The following is an 18,276-nucleotide window of genomic DNA, read 5'->3' on the forward strand; positions in this document are numbered from 1 at the left end:
GTTTTCTTGCATATTTATTCACAGACATGTTTACTGATTTTAAGAAACACATTTTTAGTTTGCATTTTTCCAAATAAATATCATCTCTAAAGTTTAACAATTTAACTTTTGCTGTAATTAGCACTTTTAGAACGTTTTATGCTTCTGTTGTCATATACAAATTCATATATTTATTGATGTTTTTGTTAAATTAAATTGGATTGACAGCTGGTCACGACAGTCCAGTGTGTTTTGCAGCTCTACTCCGGCTTGTTATCCATCCCGAGTTAATCATGTTTGACAAACAGCAATTCCTCACAGGGACTACAGCACACAAACATCCCAGCGGTCGCTGCAGCTCATTTTCCTCTGAAACCAAGAAGATCTTTTTTTTCATGTTGTTGACACAGCGAGGTTCAAAGCTGATGGTCTCATGGGAGACGACTATTTGATGTTTTTATAGCATGTTTGTAACAAAGATTTTTATCTCTCACCTAAAGGATAATAAACAGCTGAATTGTACATGAGATAAGATAAAATTGAACTTTAGTGAATCCAAGTGCGTTACTATTGTAGATAATCCAGAAATCATTGACCTGAAAATACATTTTCTCCTGGTTCTCACAGTCCAGTAAACTCTATTGATTCGACGTGAGTCTGCCTACAATAACATATTACTGGAGTGGAACTCATTTCATTTTCACAAGGTAAATGATCAATAAAGCATCTGGATTATACAAAAAGCTTAGTGCAGACTGGGGTGAGAACAGAAGAAGATGCTGTGTTGGCCACAGCAGTGTTGGAAAGTTTAAAAATGAATTATTAATGGCTGATAAAACAGTACTTGATGAAAAACAAACGGAGCATGTCTGCAAGATGTGAAGGTCACCATTGTGAGCTTGTAATCAAGGACATGAAACTGAAATTTTGTACTGAAACACACCTCCAGCATACTAAAAATGATACAGAGAAGTGGAACTCTACCACTTCATTGTCGTACTTTTTACTTATTGATGAAAAACTTGTTTAAATGGCAACTTTGCGAAAACTAAACTCTCCTGACTTACTTTCAAACAATGAAGTCTTCCTCTCCAAGATGCAGTAAGTTCCTCATCATGACAATGTTTTGAACTTATTACCTTATAAAGTTCTCTCCCTTCTTAAATCTCGGCGAACGAGAGGTTACAAGAGGATAGTCCATTTTGACGTAACGCTTCGCTTTTTTTATACAACAAGTCCCTTGAAGGTGGAGACTTCCGTGATTGATGACAGACAGTGACAAACCTTTATGTTTGACCAATCACAGCAGAGTGGGTGTGGTTATGGTAAACAAGCTTTCATCTCCAGAAAGTGTTTTCAGTGGGCGGGGCTTAAGATCATTTTCTAATGTAAATATTTCAATGAAAAGAGAGTTTTGTACAAACAGACACTGATGATACAATAGAGTCCAACATCTATTTAAGAGACTTAAATCAACACATGAATTGAACTTAAAGTGTTTGGTCTTATTTGAGACGTCGGCCTCTAGTTAGATAGAGAAAGGTAAAAGTGTATTTATACATTGAGAAAATTCCTGTCTCCATTTTTCTGTCTTCGCTCCATAAAACCCTGTGATGAGTTTATTACTGATGCACCGACGTTACATCATCTCACCGTCCTGACATTGGTTTACATATTGAGATGTTTTCTCTTCAGATGTCATGGTTGTTTTCTCTTCCAAGTCGTTAAGCTCGAGGCTTTTTCTTCTCCTGTGGAGATGGATTGTTTAACAATGTTCCTATGGTGCTAAACACTTGTGATGATGTGTCATGAAGCTGCCGTAACTCTCTGGGCTACGATAAGATACTCTTTTAAATGAACTTTACTCATTTTCAAAGAGAATCTTAGGACTTTAACGAAGGAACATAATACAGGAAAACTGACCTTAACATTGTTTTGGTTTTTGCACTGAATTTGTATTTGTTGGTGTTTTTTCGGCTTCTTCGAGCAGCTGCTTCTTTATGCAACATCATGTACAGGCTTACGTACTGCGTGTTGGTGCATTATGGGTAATGACCCAAGGGATATCTATCACGTGTTTGACAAGATTGGAGCTTTTTAATGAAGTACTTTAATGACCCAAAACATGTTTTTTGATTTAGCACAAAATGTTGCATGTATTTTAATTTCGAGGAAGTTATATGAGGTAAGTTAGGATATGTTTGTAACGACTCCGAACAAGAAAGGAGACCCAATTACCGAAGGAGGAACAGGCAGTGACTGGACAGTTTAATAACAACAAAAACAAAGACAGAATAGAAAGTGCAACAATGGAATCTACACACAGCAGTGACGTGCAGTGAGGTTCATGGTTAGTGAGGCACTGACTCCTTTAGTGTCAGTTTTACAGGAATATTAACCTAAAAGGGAAGTTTATTCAATTGGATACTGGTTATTTCATATCTCAACAGCATTCCTCACACAAGCAAAAATATTAATAATTTCTCAACAAGTCTATATTGAATTGTTGTGGGATGTTAGCCCTCTAGTTTCCTCTGTTTTATAGCTTCATAAACCTGTCATCTTTGACATTGAAATAAGTCATTGCTGAAATATTATGTTTTAATTATACATTTAATTAAAATGCAATATTCAAAATCCGTATATTTATATTTAATGATCTGAGACCTTTCAATTGGCTGACAATCTAAATGAATTTTAAACAATCAATGGATATAGAAAAAAGTGAATGAACTAATAAATAATTAAAAAAAGGTTTATCAAGCGTGGTTTTCAAAACAGTATGAAATATGACCGTGATGATAAAGGATTACAAGGAAGATGCTGCTGATTAAATGCTTTTAATTTGAAAGCTAATGTTTATTTCCTCCTACTGAGGGGAAGTTACCGTGAAGTTTAGCGAGAACTCTCTAGTTAGCTTGACAAAATTAGGACGTCAGCGCTGTATTTATTTTATTTATACTTATATTTATATTTATTTTTTAGTTATGTATTTATATTTGTATTAATATTTTAAGTTACGTGATTCAATCACACAAAAGTTGTTGCTTCTGATTGCTTAATACTGCATGAGGCGTTCTGTGATTTGCTAGATTTATGTAAAAGGACTAAAGTTTACTATCATGAAAATATAAATATTGATTATTAAATGGGTCAATATAAGCTTTATTAAAAACAAATGATATTTTATTTAAGGCCATAATGTAGTTTTGAAATATTCTATTATATTTTTCTTAGTGTTATCCCTTTTTTATACGATTGAAATTAAAACTGTTTCCTTCGCCACACAAACCTCTGTTACTTTGTTGTAAAAGTCTGAATGTTACTTTTGCTGCTTTAAACTCCACAGATCAACTGCATGTCTTCTGTCTCCCGAACACTGCGATTGTAAAGTTAAAACCGAGTTGAAAAATGCAAAAGAAAACAAAGAGAACACATTGTGAAACTACAAAAGCGACGGAGGATCATTATTCAGAAAGAAAATTCACTCGTACGACAAAAACACGATGAATCATCCCCTTCATCCTGTGAAGAAAAGAAAGTCAAACGAGGGAGGATACACACTTAAAAAAGAAAACTTGCGTGTTTGAATAAGATAATATTTCAGCTCATTTTTAATTCACTGCTGCTAATTTTCTTGTTGAACACCATTCAAAGTACATTTTTTGTGCTTATCCTGAACTCCCATATCTTGGATCTTCCCTCAATATAAGTCAATGTCTTCGTATCTCAGCAGATACAGCCCTCGACTGTCGATGGTGTATCTGATCCGCGGCCTAACGATTAAACGTCACCTGCTGTATTTGTTGCACATGTGATGAACCAGTCGATGGAAGGCAGCGATCTGTCAAAAATAGTTTCTATGGTTTTTCACCTCCATTGTCCAGTCCCTGTTAGCCACGGACGGCGGGTGTTTTTCTAATTCCGCTCTGGTGGCGAGGAGGTTCGGTTGGCGTGTCAAGTCTTGCCCTCTAATATGACGGCGGCGTCTGCGACGCCTCGGTTCCCCTTGAGTTGATCCACAGGAAGGGGTCTCGGAGAGAACTCTCACGGTAAGCATCGTGGCCATTAAGATTCTGCTGGGAGAGGCGGCGGCAGAGTTCACCTTGAGTTTTAAACAATTGTTGGCTGCGCTCAGGCCATGGAAAAAAAACAACTGATTATGCAGAACAAGAGAAGAGGAGGAGAGAGAGAAAGAGAGAGGAGACATCTGTGCCAGGATGGCGTCTTCATCTTGTCTCGATCAGACAAACACCGGGAGCTCTCACTTTGAAGTCGTTTCTTTGATTGGTAAATATATATAAAGCTGCTGCTCCTCTGATAACACAAGAATAAAATATATAATAAAAGAGGTAATTATTGTGAGTCTTTGATTGGCAGCGAATCGACTCTGTAGAGCAAAAACGTATCAAAGCTGTAAAAAAAAAAAAAGAAAGTCACACTTTCATCCGAGGAAGTGTGAGCAGCAGATTCAGCTGAAGGTGTGGGAACAGCAGAGGAGTGAAAATGAAACATTTGGGATGTGATGAGTAATGACACCTTCACTTCTCCTCCGTCCCCTCGGATGAAGTTCATGCCTTCGTCTCCTCCTCGGACCTCCTTCCTCACCTCCAAGTCTCATTACCCCCCCCCCCCCCCTCATCTCCTCCCCATCCATCAGCGATACTCCCTCTCTCCTTGCATCCCTCGTCTTCATCAGAAGACGTATTTGACCTTCTGTTATTCATCCTCTTTTAAGCAGTACCATCGACACATCCATCTTCTTTATTCTGTTGACTCGTCCTGCCTAAAATAACATTTTCTTAAAAAACATTCCTCATTTCCTCCTATTTCTTCTTTTCTACATGTCTGAAACATTTTTATTTAATTTCCCATCAAATACTTTTGTTCTGTATTACTTTGTAGCTCAAAGCTTCAAATGATTCCGTTCGGATAATCTGTTTTTCATACTTGAAAGTAGATGAATAATAAGATTAGACCCAATAGAATTGTATGCAGGTTGTCTGGGGTTTTTTAAATTCTGCGTCTGCAGATTCATTTTAAAATATATTAGAAATTCCACGTTAGTATGAGTTTTAATGTGAAGGTTTTTAACTCTAGTAATAATTTAGATTTAGATTTTTCATTAACTTTTGTTGTTATGGTACGAACTGGATCAGCAATATTTCAAATATGATTAAACTTCTGCTAAAAAAAAAGGGCTATTTTTTTTATTATAGAAACTGCTTTCATTTTTTTTTTTTCAATGTTTTTACAGAGAATTCCTTAAAGTGTAGGTAATTTAATAAGTAAGTTATGGTTATTTCTAAAGCACCATTCTAGGCAAACAAGGGCTGAAAATGTTGAAGGCAAGACATGTCAGGGGCCAAGAGTTTAAACCTAATGATGTCAAAGTAGAATTTATCTTGTCAAACATCAAGATTTTACTCCCCAGGCTTAAAAACTGCTAAAAAAATTAATCTTTCACCAATAATGAGGTAAAAACAGCTTGTTCAACAGCATGGTTTCACAGATCCTTAAATCCAGCTGCATTGTAGTTGGTCTAGTTTCTAGATCAGAGTAACATTACAATTAAATAGTCGATAAAAGCTATTGCGGGCCACATAAAAAAGTTGAGCACCTGGGCATCATTTTGACACCAAAAGGCGCCAACACCTCTTTGTTTATTTTTTCAGATAATTAACTTAAAATGTGCATTTAAAATCCTGGCAGCAGGGACAGTATCCACAACAAGGTTTCCAATTGAAATTGTTTGTTATAAACATCTGTGTAAAAGTGTCTGTTGTTACTATAGACATTTTCTATCACTTAACGTGAATTAAAAGTGCATTAACTTAGCTTAGGTTGGAGGTGTCTTAACAAGAAGGATCTGTCTCGCCTGCAGTTAATACAAAACTCTGCAGCAAGAATTCTGACCCGCACTAGTAGAAGAACTCACGTTTCCCCGATCCTTAAAACTCTTCACTGGCTGCCAGTTTCTTTCAGGATCAATTTTCAAAATCTGGTTCTTACTTTCAGATCTATTCATGCTCAGGATCCTCCTTCCATCAGTGATCCAGCCTTACACCCCAGCTCGGGCTCTTAGGTCTGTAGATCAGAATCTACTGATGGTTCCTGAACACGGTTCAGGACCAGAGGAGAGAAATCCTTCCAGACTGTTGCTCCTAAGCTTTGGAACAATCTTCCTCTCCCTCTGTGTTTGATGGATCTACTGACTCCTTTAAGAAACATCTTAAGGCGTTTATATTCGTGCAGGATTTCTCTTAAGATGCTTTGTTTGTCTATATGTTGTCTTGGCCATTTTGTGACCCTGGTCTGAGAAAGTCACTTTACAAATAATAATGACTTACTCACTTACTTACATTTGGCTTCTTCTTTTTAGCGTAGGCCCTTCAAGGGTCCCCATATTTGACATCATGGGTATATACTGTATAATGTTTACAATAATTTATACACAACATCTCAATATTTAAACATTTTCTTTACTAAATAAAACACTAACCAACATTGTCTTGTTTTTTTTTCTTTCCTCCTGCTCCAGGCTGCCTTCTACAAAGGTGTGGCAGGATCCCAGGTGACGCTGTCCAGCCTGGTCAACCAGTCGCGGGCCATGCTGGACGAGCAGGCGCGACACTTGCTGACCGAGTCGGAGCGGCAGACCATGGGCTACTACGTGGAGGAGTACCGGGACGGACACATCGGCGTGGAGCAGCTGGTCATGGCGCTCTTTGAGCTCCTCAACACCCATGCCAAGGTAACTTTCAAAGTTCATTATCTTATCTTATAAAAACAGTCGTCCTTAAAGGTCACTGTACCGACATGAACTTGAATTGACTTTGTTAAAACTCCTTCGGACTTAAAATCAAAGTAAAGTTGTCGATGTATTTCACACCGCCGAACACACATCTGTACTTCATCAACAGTTTCTCCTTCAGCCTCTCAAGTGTGGCTAAAAGTCATCCATGCTGGGCTTCATCCTAATGAAACGGAGTCCAGATTAATTAGCTCAGATTCATTACCGCCGTTAGTTAACGCGACTGTGATTTGCCGACAGAAGCTTTTATTGAGCCCTAATTGGACTCGCTAGCGCAGCCCGGAGGCTTCGTTATCTCTTCCCCTCTTTGAAGTTGAATCTTTTCTTTTTATTTCCTGATAATTGTGTTGTTTCCTGTTCACCCAGCTATAAACTCGCGGGTTCATGAGTGGTGGTGGTGGTGAAGTGAGCGGCACAGACGCCTCGAGACATAGACGCTTAATATTAGGTCCTGAGTTATTTATGTTTGTCCAAGTGTGTTTACTCTTGGTGTGGCGTCTGTTGTGCATCGTTCTCATCATATAAGAACAATAAAAATACTCTCAGACGATTCTACGTCGACTATAATCCTCTGTAACATCAGTGATGGGTGGATAAGGATTTGTAAACGTTATTTTTAAATGCCTCTCATGTGTTTTTGTTGGTTAAGATTATACAGCAGAGAGCACCATCTGGTGGCCACTAAAAAAGAGTGCAATGCTTCATGAAGCTTTATCATTCCATCACTAATTCTTACATTTTAGCAGGTATTTTTAACTTCCTTAAAATTAAGCCGGTTATCACTAGTTTAAGGTAAATGAACAACGATACTTAACTTTGACTGACTCATTTGCATTAGTGCTGGGCTGGTGAAGCTTTATGAAGCATTGTTGTTTATTTTCAGATCCCAGCGAGGGGGCTTTCTTCGCTTAAAAATAATGTTCATTTTAATTAAAAATAGTCGTTTGATACCAAGAATTATACAGCAGAAAGTAGCATCTAGTGGACTCTGAAATTGATGTTTCATGGAACATCTTGTCATTCATTCTAAGAGAAATAACCGACAAGGCTTTACTTTGACTGACTCATTCACATTAGTGATGTGCTGGTGAAGCTTCATGAAGCCTTGTTCATCTTTTCAGATCCCGGCTGATGGCATTCTTGCCTTGAAAATAATCTACGTTTACAGCAAAATAGAAAGTAGCATCAAGTGGACTCTGAAATTGATGCTTCGTGAAGCTTCAACAGCTCATCACTAATCCTCACATTTTAACAGATGTCTTGACTTCTATAAATTTAGCAGGTTCTCACTAGTTTAAGAGAAATGAAAAACAAGACTTTGCGTTGACCCATGCATTCACATTAGTGATGCACTGGTGAAGCTTTATGAAGCATTGCTGTTATTTTCAGATCCTGGCTGGTGGCGTTCTTAGCCTAAAAAGTAATGGACTTTTTTTTATCAAAATGGTTGCTTGATACCAAGAGTTATACAGCAGTAAGTACAATCTAGTCGACTCTGAAAATGATGCTTCATGAAGCTTCAACAGCCCATCACTAATTCTTACATCTTAAGAGGTTGTTTAAACTTCCCATAATATAACTGGTTCCCACAAGTTTAAGATTAATGATAAACAAGACTTTACTTTGACTGACGTGTTCACATTAGTGATGCGCTGGTGAAGCTTCATGATGCATTGTTCTTTTTTTCAGATCCCCTATAAGGCGTTTTATTGGCTTAAACTGTATGTTTTTATTAAAATTGTTGCTAAAACCCCAATTATTATACAACAAAGCTGACATCTAGCAGACCCATGAAGCTTCATGAAGCCTCATCACTTCTAAATTGGTCTTTGTTGAGTCTCAGGCTCATGTTTGCAACAAAATGAGGTTTTCATATCTTCAAAAGATAATTTTCTCCAAATCTAAGTTCAAATCATGCAACAGATAAAAGCTGAATGTAACCACAGAATTGATTTTCTGCTCCAGTTTTAAACAAACGTTATGTAGAACAGAGACGTTCTTTGACTCTTTTCCTCTAAATTACTGCCATGAAACCATTTGTGTTTCGTGCTTCAACAGCAACTTTCTGCCTTTTTTTTATATTCTCTCTGTGTCTCAGCTGTACGTCCTAAGAGGCTTAATTCATTTGTATTATTAATTCAACATCAGTTATAGCGGACTTTGGTGTTTTTACTACCATGAGAATATTTACGAACATAAGGTAGAAGTAAGTAAGTAAGTAAGTAAGTAAGTAATATTTATTTATATAGCGCTTTTCGAGACCAGGGTCACAAAGCGCTTAAACAATCAAAACAATGCTCAAAAAAAAGTACATACTTTAAAGATCAAGATAATACTGAGAACAACACAGGAGTTCCAGAAAATCAAGGAAAAGCCTGAACAAATATAAACGTCTTAAGATGTTTCTTGAAGGAGTCAGTAGATCATCAAACACAGAGGGAAGATCGTTCCAAAGCTTAGGAGCAACAGCCTGAAAAGATTTCTCTCCTCTGGTCCTGAACCGTGTGCGTGGAACCATAAGTAGATTCTGATCCACAGACCTCAGAGCCCGAGCTGGGGTGTAAGGCTGGATCAGATCAGTGATGTAAGGAGGAGTCTGACCATGAATAGATCTGAAAGTAAGAACCAAAATTTTAAAGTTGATCCTGAAAGAAACTGGAAGCCAGTGAAGAGTTTTAAGGATCGGAAAAATGTGAATACAAATTATAGACAAGATACATTTTCATGTTTTTAGGACAACACTTCCTCATCAGTCAGCAGTTAACTTTCATTTTACATCTCATATCCTTCTGGGATCCGTGAGAGCTGTTGGGCTGCTGATGTTGTCAAATTACTTCTTCCACCATGACTTTACATATGAATTCTTATTTCATTACATTTCTCTACTGAAATACTGACTATATTTATCTTCATTTATTTCTGCTAAATGTTTAAGTCATCACCTTAGAACACAGCTTTATCTTTCATATTTGTATCTTCTAACCATATTCCTTCATATACATGGGTTTGTATTTCCATTTTTAATTCTATACTTTTTATACTTTACTAACCAACGAAGTATATCATCAACTGCTGACGTCTTGTTTGTCTTCGTTCTTCACACAGTTCTCCCTGCTGTCGGAGGTCCGGGGTCTGGTCACGCCTCAAGACCTGGAGCGCTTCGACGCCCTCGTTCTCCGGCGGGAAATTCAGGCTCTGAAAGCGCGACAGGGAACGTCGACCGGACACCAAACGGACTCGCAATCCATGGTGTCGTACCCGGACACCTTGACGTCGTCGTCGGCCAGCTTCATGACCAACACCACGCTAAGCTCCGCCCGGGTACGTTATTGGAGGTTTAATGTAGAAATAGAATTACTTTACTGTTTCCTAATAAGATTATTATAGTTTTGCACTCTTTTCGTCCCCGGTCGTACTTTTAAAAGCATCAGTTATCGTTTGTCTTTTAATCCCTAATGGAGAACTTTAAGATCCTTCTTTCCACTTCCACAGAAACCACTTTCCTCTGTTAATCACATCAGAGAACATGGATAAATTCTCTGGATAGTTAGGACGCCGTAATGAGTTTTTATATAATTCTCCAGTGACATCTTGTTCCATGTTGTCGAAGCCGATGTTCGTCTCCGATGATTCTCTAAAGCAGGTTTTTATATTGACATAATAATTGGACTTCCTGGAAAGAGATAGAAAAACCGCATCCGATTATTACATGCAGCATCTCTGAACATCACATACAGTCCGATCATCATAACCGTCCACGGCTCTCTCGCTATTCGCCGACCAACTGGTGTTTTTCTTAGTAAATGGATCTCTCGTGGCGAATTCAGCGAACAATAAATCAAAGCGAAGAAGAAAGTGCGACACTAACGTTCCTCTTTGTAAGTGTCCGCGCGAGAAAAGGTAATTTGTGCCGCCATCAAACGCTTGTTTTGTATTATAATTGGTCGTTCTTATCTCCCAGACAAAAAAACACCAACCATAAAAGCTTCTTCCTCTTTATAGGAGCGGCTGCTCTGGCTGATAGACATGATGGAGGTAGGAGTGTCACGTGTTCACGTGTGAGAGTGAGAAAATGCTAATGCATCAACATTCTGTCGCTTTCCAGCCTTTGGTGGCTTGTTTTGAGTTTGTTTGCTGTGATGAGATTTTTTCTTCTGTGTGTTTCTTTTGCAAAGAGTGAACTTTATAGACCTTCTTCACACCATGTAAACTACTTTGGAAAACATTCTTAACCATTATTTAATCAACATTAGTTTACAGAAGGGTGCAATGGTTGGCTTGGGCATGTTTAGTGTAGTAGTCTAAGTGTGACCTAAGGGCTTCATTACAACACTGAAAAAGACTGACCAGAAACTGATTCCTTTAAATGAGAAAAATCTCTAAACTTAGGAAAATGGTGCGACAACACGATCTTGAGCTTATAATCCATGCGTTTGTGTCTTCTCGTTTAGACTATTGTAAAAGTTTATTTTGGTGTCTAAACAAGAAGGAGCTGTCCCGCCTGTAGTTAATACAAAACTCTGCAGTGAGAATTCTGACCCGCTCTAGTAGGAGAACTCACATTTCCCCGATCCTTAAAACCTACTGATGGTTCCTGAACAAGGTTCAGGACCAGAGGAGAGAAATCCTTCCAGACTGTTGCTCCTAAGCTTTGGAACGATCTTCCTCTCCCTCTGTGTTTAATGGATCTACTGACTCCTTTAAGAAACATCTCAAGACTTTTTTATCTGTGCAGGTTTTTCCTAGTTTTCTGAGACTACTGTGTTTTTCTTACTTGTCTTGGCCTTTTAAAGTTTTCGATCTGTAGTTATTTTTAAATCTGTATTGCTTTTGATTGTTCAAACACTTTGTGACCCTGGTCTAGAAAGACCTTTTACAAATTACTATTACTTACTTACTTACTTACTTACTTACTTACTTACTCACTTACTTACTCACTTACTTACTTACTTACTTACTTACTTACTTACTTACTCACTTACTTACTTACTTACTTACTTACTTACTTACTTACTATAAAATTCAACCAGAAAAGGCAAAATATAGATCAATTTTATTTGTTTCCAAAGTGTCCAGCTAGCTTTTTAAGACAAGATAAAAGGAAAACACAACATAATAAGTTACTTACTGATAATTCTAATTCCTAACACTGAAATTGTTTTGTCTCGGTCTGTGTGAAGATATAGGAGCTTTTACTTTGATGTTCTGAATGATAAAACTGTCATTATTCCCCTGCTTGTTATTTTCTGAGATCTCCCTGTGTTTACTCCCAGAGTCCAACAACATACAGAGGTTGTTTAAGAACAATAAATTGTGCGTAAGGTGTGAGTGTGTGTATGAGTGGTTGTGCGACTCTACGTGTGACCTGCGACACACTTGTAACCTGATCAGGGCGTCCTCTGCCTCTCGCCCGTAGTAGCTGGGATATACTCAACCCCGCATCAGGGAAACGGTAGTGAATAATGGAATAATATCTTACAGAAATGGGCATTCAAGACTGCAAAAACATTGAATTTTAAATTTGAATTCCACAGTATTTAAGTCTTGTTTTAAATATAAAAAGGTTTGTAATAAATATTGACTTTAAGTTCAACTGAGAAGACTGGAAAAAACTAAAATCCAAGACAAGATACTAAAAAAAAATTGTACTTGAAAAATGTAATAAGTAAGACTTGCCAATGGGGTAAGAAAAAAAACTTGTTTAGTTTTTTTTGTATTGAGACAATATTCTTGTATTTGTAATACGTTTCTTTCTGGAAAGAATATGTTTTTAAGTCTTGAAATCTTGAAATAAAACCACAAAGCTGTAGCTCATCTTTGAGTTAAATAATAAATGTTTTAAGCAGCCAAAGAGAGTCATCACAAACTGTGTTTCCAAAAAGACATTTGAAAAATTGATAAAAAAAAATGTAATGTTTAAATGCCACACAAGTCAAATGGAAAGCACACAAAGTAAAGCAACTTTACTTGCCTTTATTCTAATTCCTAAATAATATTTTCCGTCCTTGTAGAAGCTCAAAATGTTGATTTGGATAGATTGATGATACAGAAGCTTTTATTTTGAAATTCTAATTGAGATACCACTCGCTAAGACATGAGTTTTTTGCAGTGTAGAAAGTGAAGAGCGACTCACATGTGGTCCACGTCCTCAGTACAGTATTTTTTTTTCATTCTCTATCTTCATTCAGTTTCTGGATTTAATCCCAACGTGTCATACATTCAAACCAGATCCAATTTAATTGGACGCCTCGCGGTGCGTCGTAGTCGCTAATGTTCCGTGTCGCACCGGCAGTCCAGTCGCCAGCTTCTCCCCCGACAAGCGTTCCGGCGGATGGCGAGGCCGACACGAGCGCCGGAGTCGATGGCTCTTTTAATTAGAGCCCAGATTTGTGACGGGCTGAGAGGGGTTCACAGAGGCTGTTAGAGGGGCTGCAGCCATAATGAAGGACCTGCTGACTCCTCCAGTTTGATGGAGCGATAAACCAACTTCAAGTGAGTCCGAGTGTGTCGAGGAGGATGGAAAGTCACAGGAATTGAGAAAACACGAGAACGGTCCAGAGAGTCACAGTTTTTAATAGATGGAAATAACAAAAGGATAAATCCAACACGTGCAGAAACTTGAAACAAAACAAAACAAAAAACATAAAAGCAGCAGACAAGGAAACGTCAAACTAAGAGAGAAATGAAACACATTCTTAGGAAACTGTTGAAAACAGAGTAATGTGCAAAACCTAGTCAAGAACCTCAATCACCTGGAGGTTTCTTTTTTCTTGGGAGCTCCTTGACCCTTATGTTGTCTCAGGGTCAAAATGACCCAGAGGCCCAAAACACAAACGTGTTCGAGGTATCCCTTGTGTTGTCTCTGAGTCAAGACCCAAGAACCTCCACCACTGCATATGTATTTCTGGAAGCCACGGAGGTCGTTCATCTTGACCCAGAAACGACACAAGGGATACCACAAACACGTTTGTTTTCGTATTTTTACCAAAGAGGTTTAGCCGAGTGGGGAACTTTGACTTTGAACTGACAGAATTCCTTCTTGAAGCCGGTATGAGATGAGGACGAGAATGGTCGCTGTCACTATGGTAGATTTGTTTCTTTATTATTCGATCAAAAAAAAAAGTTACTCTAATCAAGAAATTTTGTATATTTAAAATATAACTGTTTCCTTTGATTGAAGTTACCTTTTTGTGACAAGGTCGTATTAATGACGTTTGTGTTTTAATTGTTAAACCACAAAATAAGTTATATTTTTTTTTTGACTGATGTATTTTTATTGAAAACATATTTTTGATTGAAGTAACTGTTTTTAATTCGATAATAAAGAAACAAATATACCTCTATATGTAACGTATATTCATATTTATATATTATATATTTTACACTGAATAGCAGAACCCAACACAGATGGACACTCCGTGGCTCTAAGTAGGTTCGATTAAAACCACAAAATCGACATAAACACATGGACATATAAATAATAAATTGTAATATATATATAAATACTCAATGCATACATTGCCTGAACAAAATATAATACACAGTAATAATTCTGATGGTTCCCTCAACTCCCTTCCAGTGACCTCCATGTGATATGAGCAAGAGCTGAGGGCAACTAAAGGAACTCAACCTTCTTTTTAAACAGGATTTCAATGTGAAAAGCGGACAAAAAAAAGTCTATAATCTACCTTCAAATAAATGGAAATGCATGAAGAAATTAAAACATGTTGGGTTTTTTTTTTACATTTATGTTTAGTTGGAATTGTTTTTTCAAGCTCTGAGTCAAATGTATTTGAATCTTCTTCTTCTCTACTTAACAGTCATGGTCGATGGAAGAGTAAACCTGAAGGCAGGGACATGCTGGAAAGCTTGCTAGGAAATAACAGGGCCTGAAGAGACAGACTAAGGCCTAAATGGAAGAAACCAGAGTCTTTTTTTTTTTTTTATTTCTTTTTATATATATATATATATATATATATATATATATATTTGAATCTTCTAATGGGTTTAGTTGAACTGGATCTATGGAATCCCATAATCACTAACATGTGATGCAGTAGCTGCTATCTTTAGATTTCAAATGGAAAATACATGTTATGCGGTTCGTTCTTGTTCTGTGTGAACGCTGTGACTGAACATAAACTCACCGGCGGCTTGACTTGTTGTCGTGAACATGAGCCAACAATGAGTTCGGAAAACGGTAAATAAAAAAATGTATTTCATCAATGTTTTCTTCAGAGTCAGACAGTTGTATTTAATAGTCAGAATATTATTCCTCAGTTTACAGTGTTTAGACAGTTAAAAAAAAATTAAATAATTAAGAATTTATATTCTTATTATCCCAAAAAGTTGTGTATTTTGTGTGACTCAAATACAACGTCACCTGCAGCTTGTTTGGTATGTGGAGAAGACTTCCTGGTGTTGACGGACACGCACGACACACAGAATCTCGGCTGACGGTGAAGATAAAACATTGACAGATTATTTCTTCTGACGTTCTCGTTCACATTGTGTGTGTGTGTGTGTGTGTGTGTGTGTGTGTGTGTGTGTGTGTGTGTGTGTGTGTGTGTGTGTGTGTGTGTGTGTGTGTGTGTGTGTGTGTGTGTGTGTGTGTGTGTGTGTGTGTGTGTGTGTGTGTCGCTATCACAGCTGTGAGCAGGAGATACGGCGCTGTGTAGGTATAAGACGATGGAGTGTTTGGCTTTCTGAGGGCACTTGAGAGACAGTCGAAGTAAACATCTTTTTTCTTTTTTTTTCAATGTAAATGATGTCGACGCGTTAGAGATGACGCCAACCAGTGTTTTCTGCTCAGTCCAACGTTGTTTTTCTGCTTTTTAATGTCATTTTTCGCTTTAGAAACACTTTTTTTTCTTAGCAGTTTGTTGCAAGTGATGCTGAACTAACCTGTTCTATCATGTATTATTAATTTAGTTACATTTTGAGCTGCTCTGACAACAAAGACAACAACAAAAACACAAATATAGGAAGTTCCTTCCAGTTAAATTACAATAGAATGAATCAAAATGGACACGGTTCAGGTTGTTGGATCGAGTCCAGTTCAGAAAAGGAATAACAATGATTCTGATGTTTTATATTGCCGACATTGTGTTGCTTATCAAGTTTTATCTCAGGTCATGTCTGGAAAACTGCCAATGATACCAGTACAAGTGTATCTGTGGAGCAGAAAATGAGGAAATATAGAGGTCGAGGGGGCAGCGGTTGCTACATTCATGCAACATTATTTCAATGTGTGGTTTCCGTGAAAATGCTTTGAGATTAACAAGCTAGTTTGGATTTAAATGTAGACTTGAAAATCTAAACATTTTCTCAACAAGCGTCGTAATAGATAATCTCAAGGACGAAGGAGGTTCAAGGACCTTTTGAAATCGCGAAAACGACGTCTAAACAACATTTTAGCAGCAGCAGCAGAGGTCGAGCGTTTCATGTCAGGCTTCGTAGAAAACAAGTTCAAACTGTGAGGTTAAGATTTATTGAAGGAAACGTCTGAGTCACACATTTTGTGAATGAAGTGTGTAGTTGCACAGTAACACACACACAGAGTCACACGTGTTGTGAATGAAGTGTGTAGTTGCACAGTAACACACACACAGAGTCACACGTGTTGTGAATGAAGTGTGTAGTTGCACAGTAACACACACACAGAGTCACACGTGTTGTAAATGAAGTGTGTAGTTGCACAGTAACACACAAACAGAGTCACACGTGTTGTGAATGAAGTGTGTAGTTGCACAGTAACACACAAACACAGTCACACGTGTTGTGAATGAAGTGTGTAGTTGCACAGTAACACACAAACACAGTCACACGTGTTGTGAATGAAGTGTGTAGTTGCACAGTAACACACAAACACAGTCACACGTGTTGTGAATGAAGTGTGTAGTTGCACAGTAACACACAAACAGAGTCACACTTGCTGTGAATGAAGTGTGTAGTTGCACAGTAACACACAAACAGAGTCACACGTGTTGTGAATGAAGTGTGTAGTTGCACAGCAACACACAAACAGAGTCACACCTGCTGTGAATGAAGTGTGTAGTTGCACAGTAACACACACACAGAGTCACACGTGTTGTGAATGAAGTGTGTAGTTGCACAGTAACACACAAACACAGTCACACGTGTTGTGAATGAAGTGTGTAGTTGCACAGTAACACACAAACAGAGTCACACGTGTTGTGAATGAAGTGTGTAGTTGCACAGTAACACACAAACAGAGTCACACCTGCTGTGAATGAAGTGTGTAGTTGCACAGTAACACACAAACAGAGTCACACCTGCTGTGAATGAAGTGTGTAGTTGCACAGTAACACAGAAACAGAGTCACACGTGTTGTGAATGAAGTGTGTAGTTGCACAGTAACACACAAACAGAGTCACACCTGCTGTGAATGAAGTGTGTAGTTGCACAGTAACACACAAACACAGTCACACATGTTGTGAATGAAGTGTGTAGTTGCACAGTATCACACAAACAGAGCCACACGTGTTTTGAATGAAGTGTGTAGTTGCACAGTAACACACAAACACAGTCACACATGTTGTGAATGAAGTGTGTAGTTGCACAGCAACACACAAACAGTCACACGTGTAGTGAATGAAGTGTGTAGTTGCACAGTAACACACAAACACAGTCACACATGTTGTGAATGAAGTGTGTAGTTGCACAGTAACACACACACAGAGTCACACGTGTTGTGAATGAAGTGTGTAGTTGCACAGTAACACACAAACAGAGTCACACCTGCTGTGAATGAAGTGTGTAGTTGCACAGTAACACACAAACAGAGTCACACTTGCTGTGAATGAAGTGTGTAGTTGCACAGTAACACACAAACAGAGTCACACGTGTTGTGAATGAAGTGTGTAGTTGCACAATAACACACAAACACAGTCACACGTGTTGTGAATGAAGTGTGTAGTTGCACAGTAACACACAAACAGAGTCACACGTGTTGTGAATGAAGTGTGTAGTTGCACAGTAACACACAAACAGAGTCACACCTGCTGTGAATGAAGTGTGTAGTTGTACAGTAACACACAAACAGAGTCACACCTGCTGTGAATGAAGTGTGTAGTTGCACAGTAACACAGAAACAGAGTCACACGTGTTGTGAATGAAGTGTGTAGTGGCACAGTAACACACAAACACAGTCACACATGTTGTGAATGAAGTGTGTAGTTGCACAGTATCACACAAACAGAGCCACACATGTTTTGAATGAAGTGTGTAGTTGCACAGTAACACACAAACACAGTCACACATGTTGTGAATGAAGTGTGTAGTTGCACAGTAACACACAAACAGAGTCACACCTGCTGTGAATGAAGTGTGTAGTTGCACAGTATCACACAAACAGAGCCACACATGTTGTGAATGAAGTGTGTAGTTGCACAGTAACACACAAACACAGTCACACATGTTGTGAATGAAGTGTGTAGTTGCACAGTATCACACAAACAGAG

The 18,276-nt window shown here is 38.1% G+C and overlaps 1 protein-coding gene across 2 annotated transcripts in view; it reads left to right on the forward strand.

The window, feature by feature from the left end:
- The window catches only part of whrna (whirlin a), a 125,177-nt gene that overhangs the window by 90,860 nt on the left and 16,041 nt on the right, over positions 1-18,276 (forward strand). For both annotated transcript variants that reach the window (XM_087791043.1, XM_087791045.1), the window contains exons 6-7: positions 6,521-6,733; positions 9,899-10,114. In XM_087791043.1, coding sequence (XP_087647169.1) covers positions 6,521-6,733; positions 9,899-10,114 — 429 coding nt within the window. The remainder of the gene's footprint in view (positions 1-6,520; positions 6,734-9,898; positions 10,115-18,276) is intronic.

This window comes from Callionymus lyra, chromosome 5 (assembly GCF_982586985.1).
Source record: "Callionymus lyra chromosome 5, fCalLyr1.hap1.1, whole genome shotgun sequence".
Taxonomy (NCBI): domain Eukaryota; kingdom Metazoa; phylum Chordata; class Actinopteri; order Syngnathiformes; family Callionymidae; genus Callionymus; species Callionymus lyra.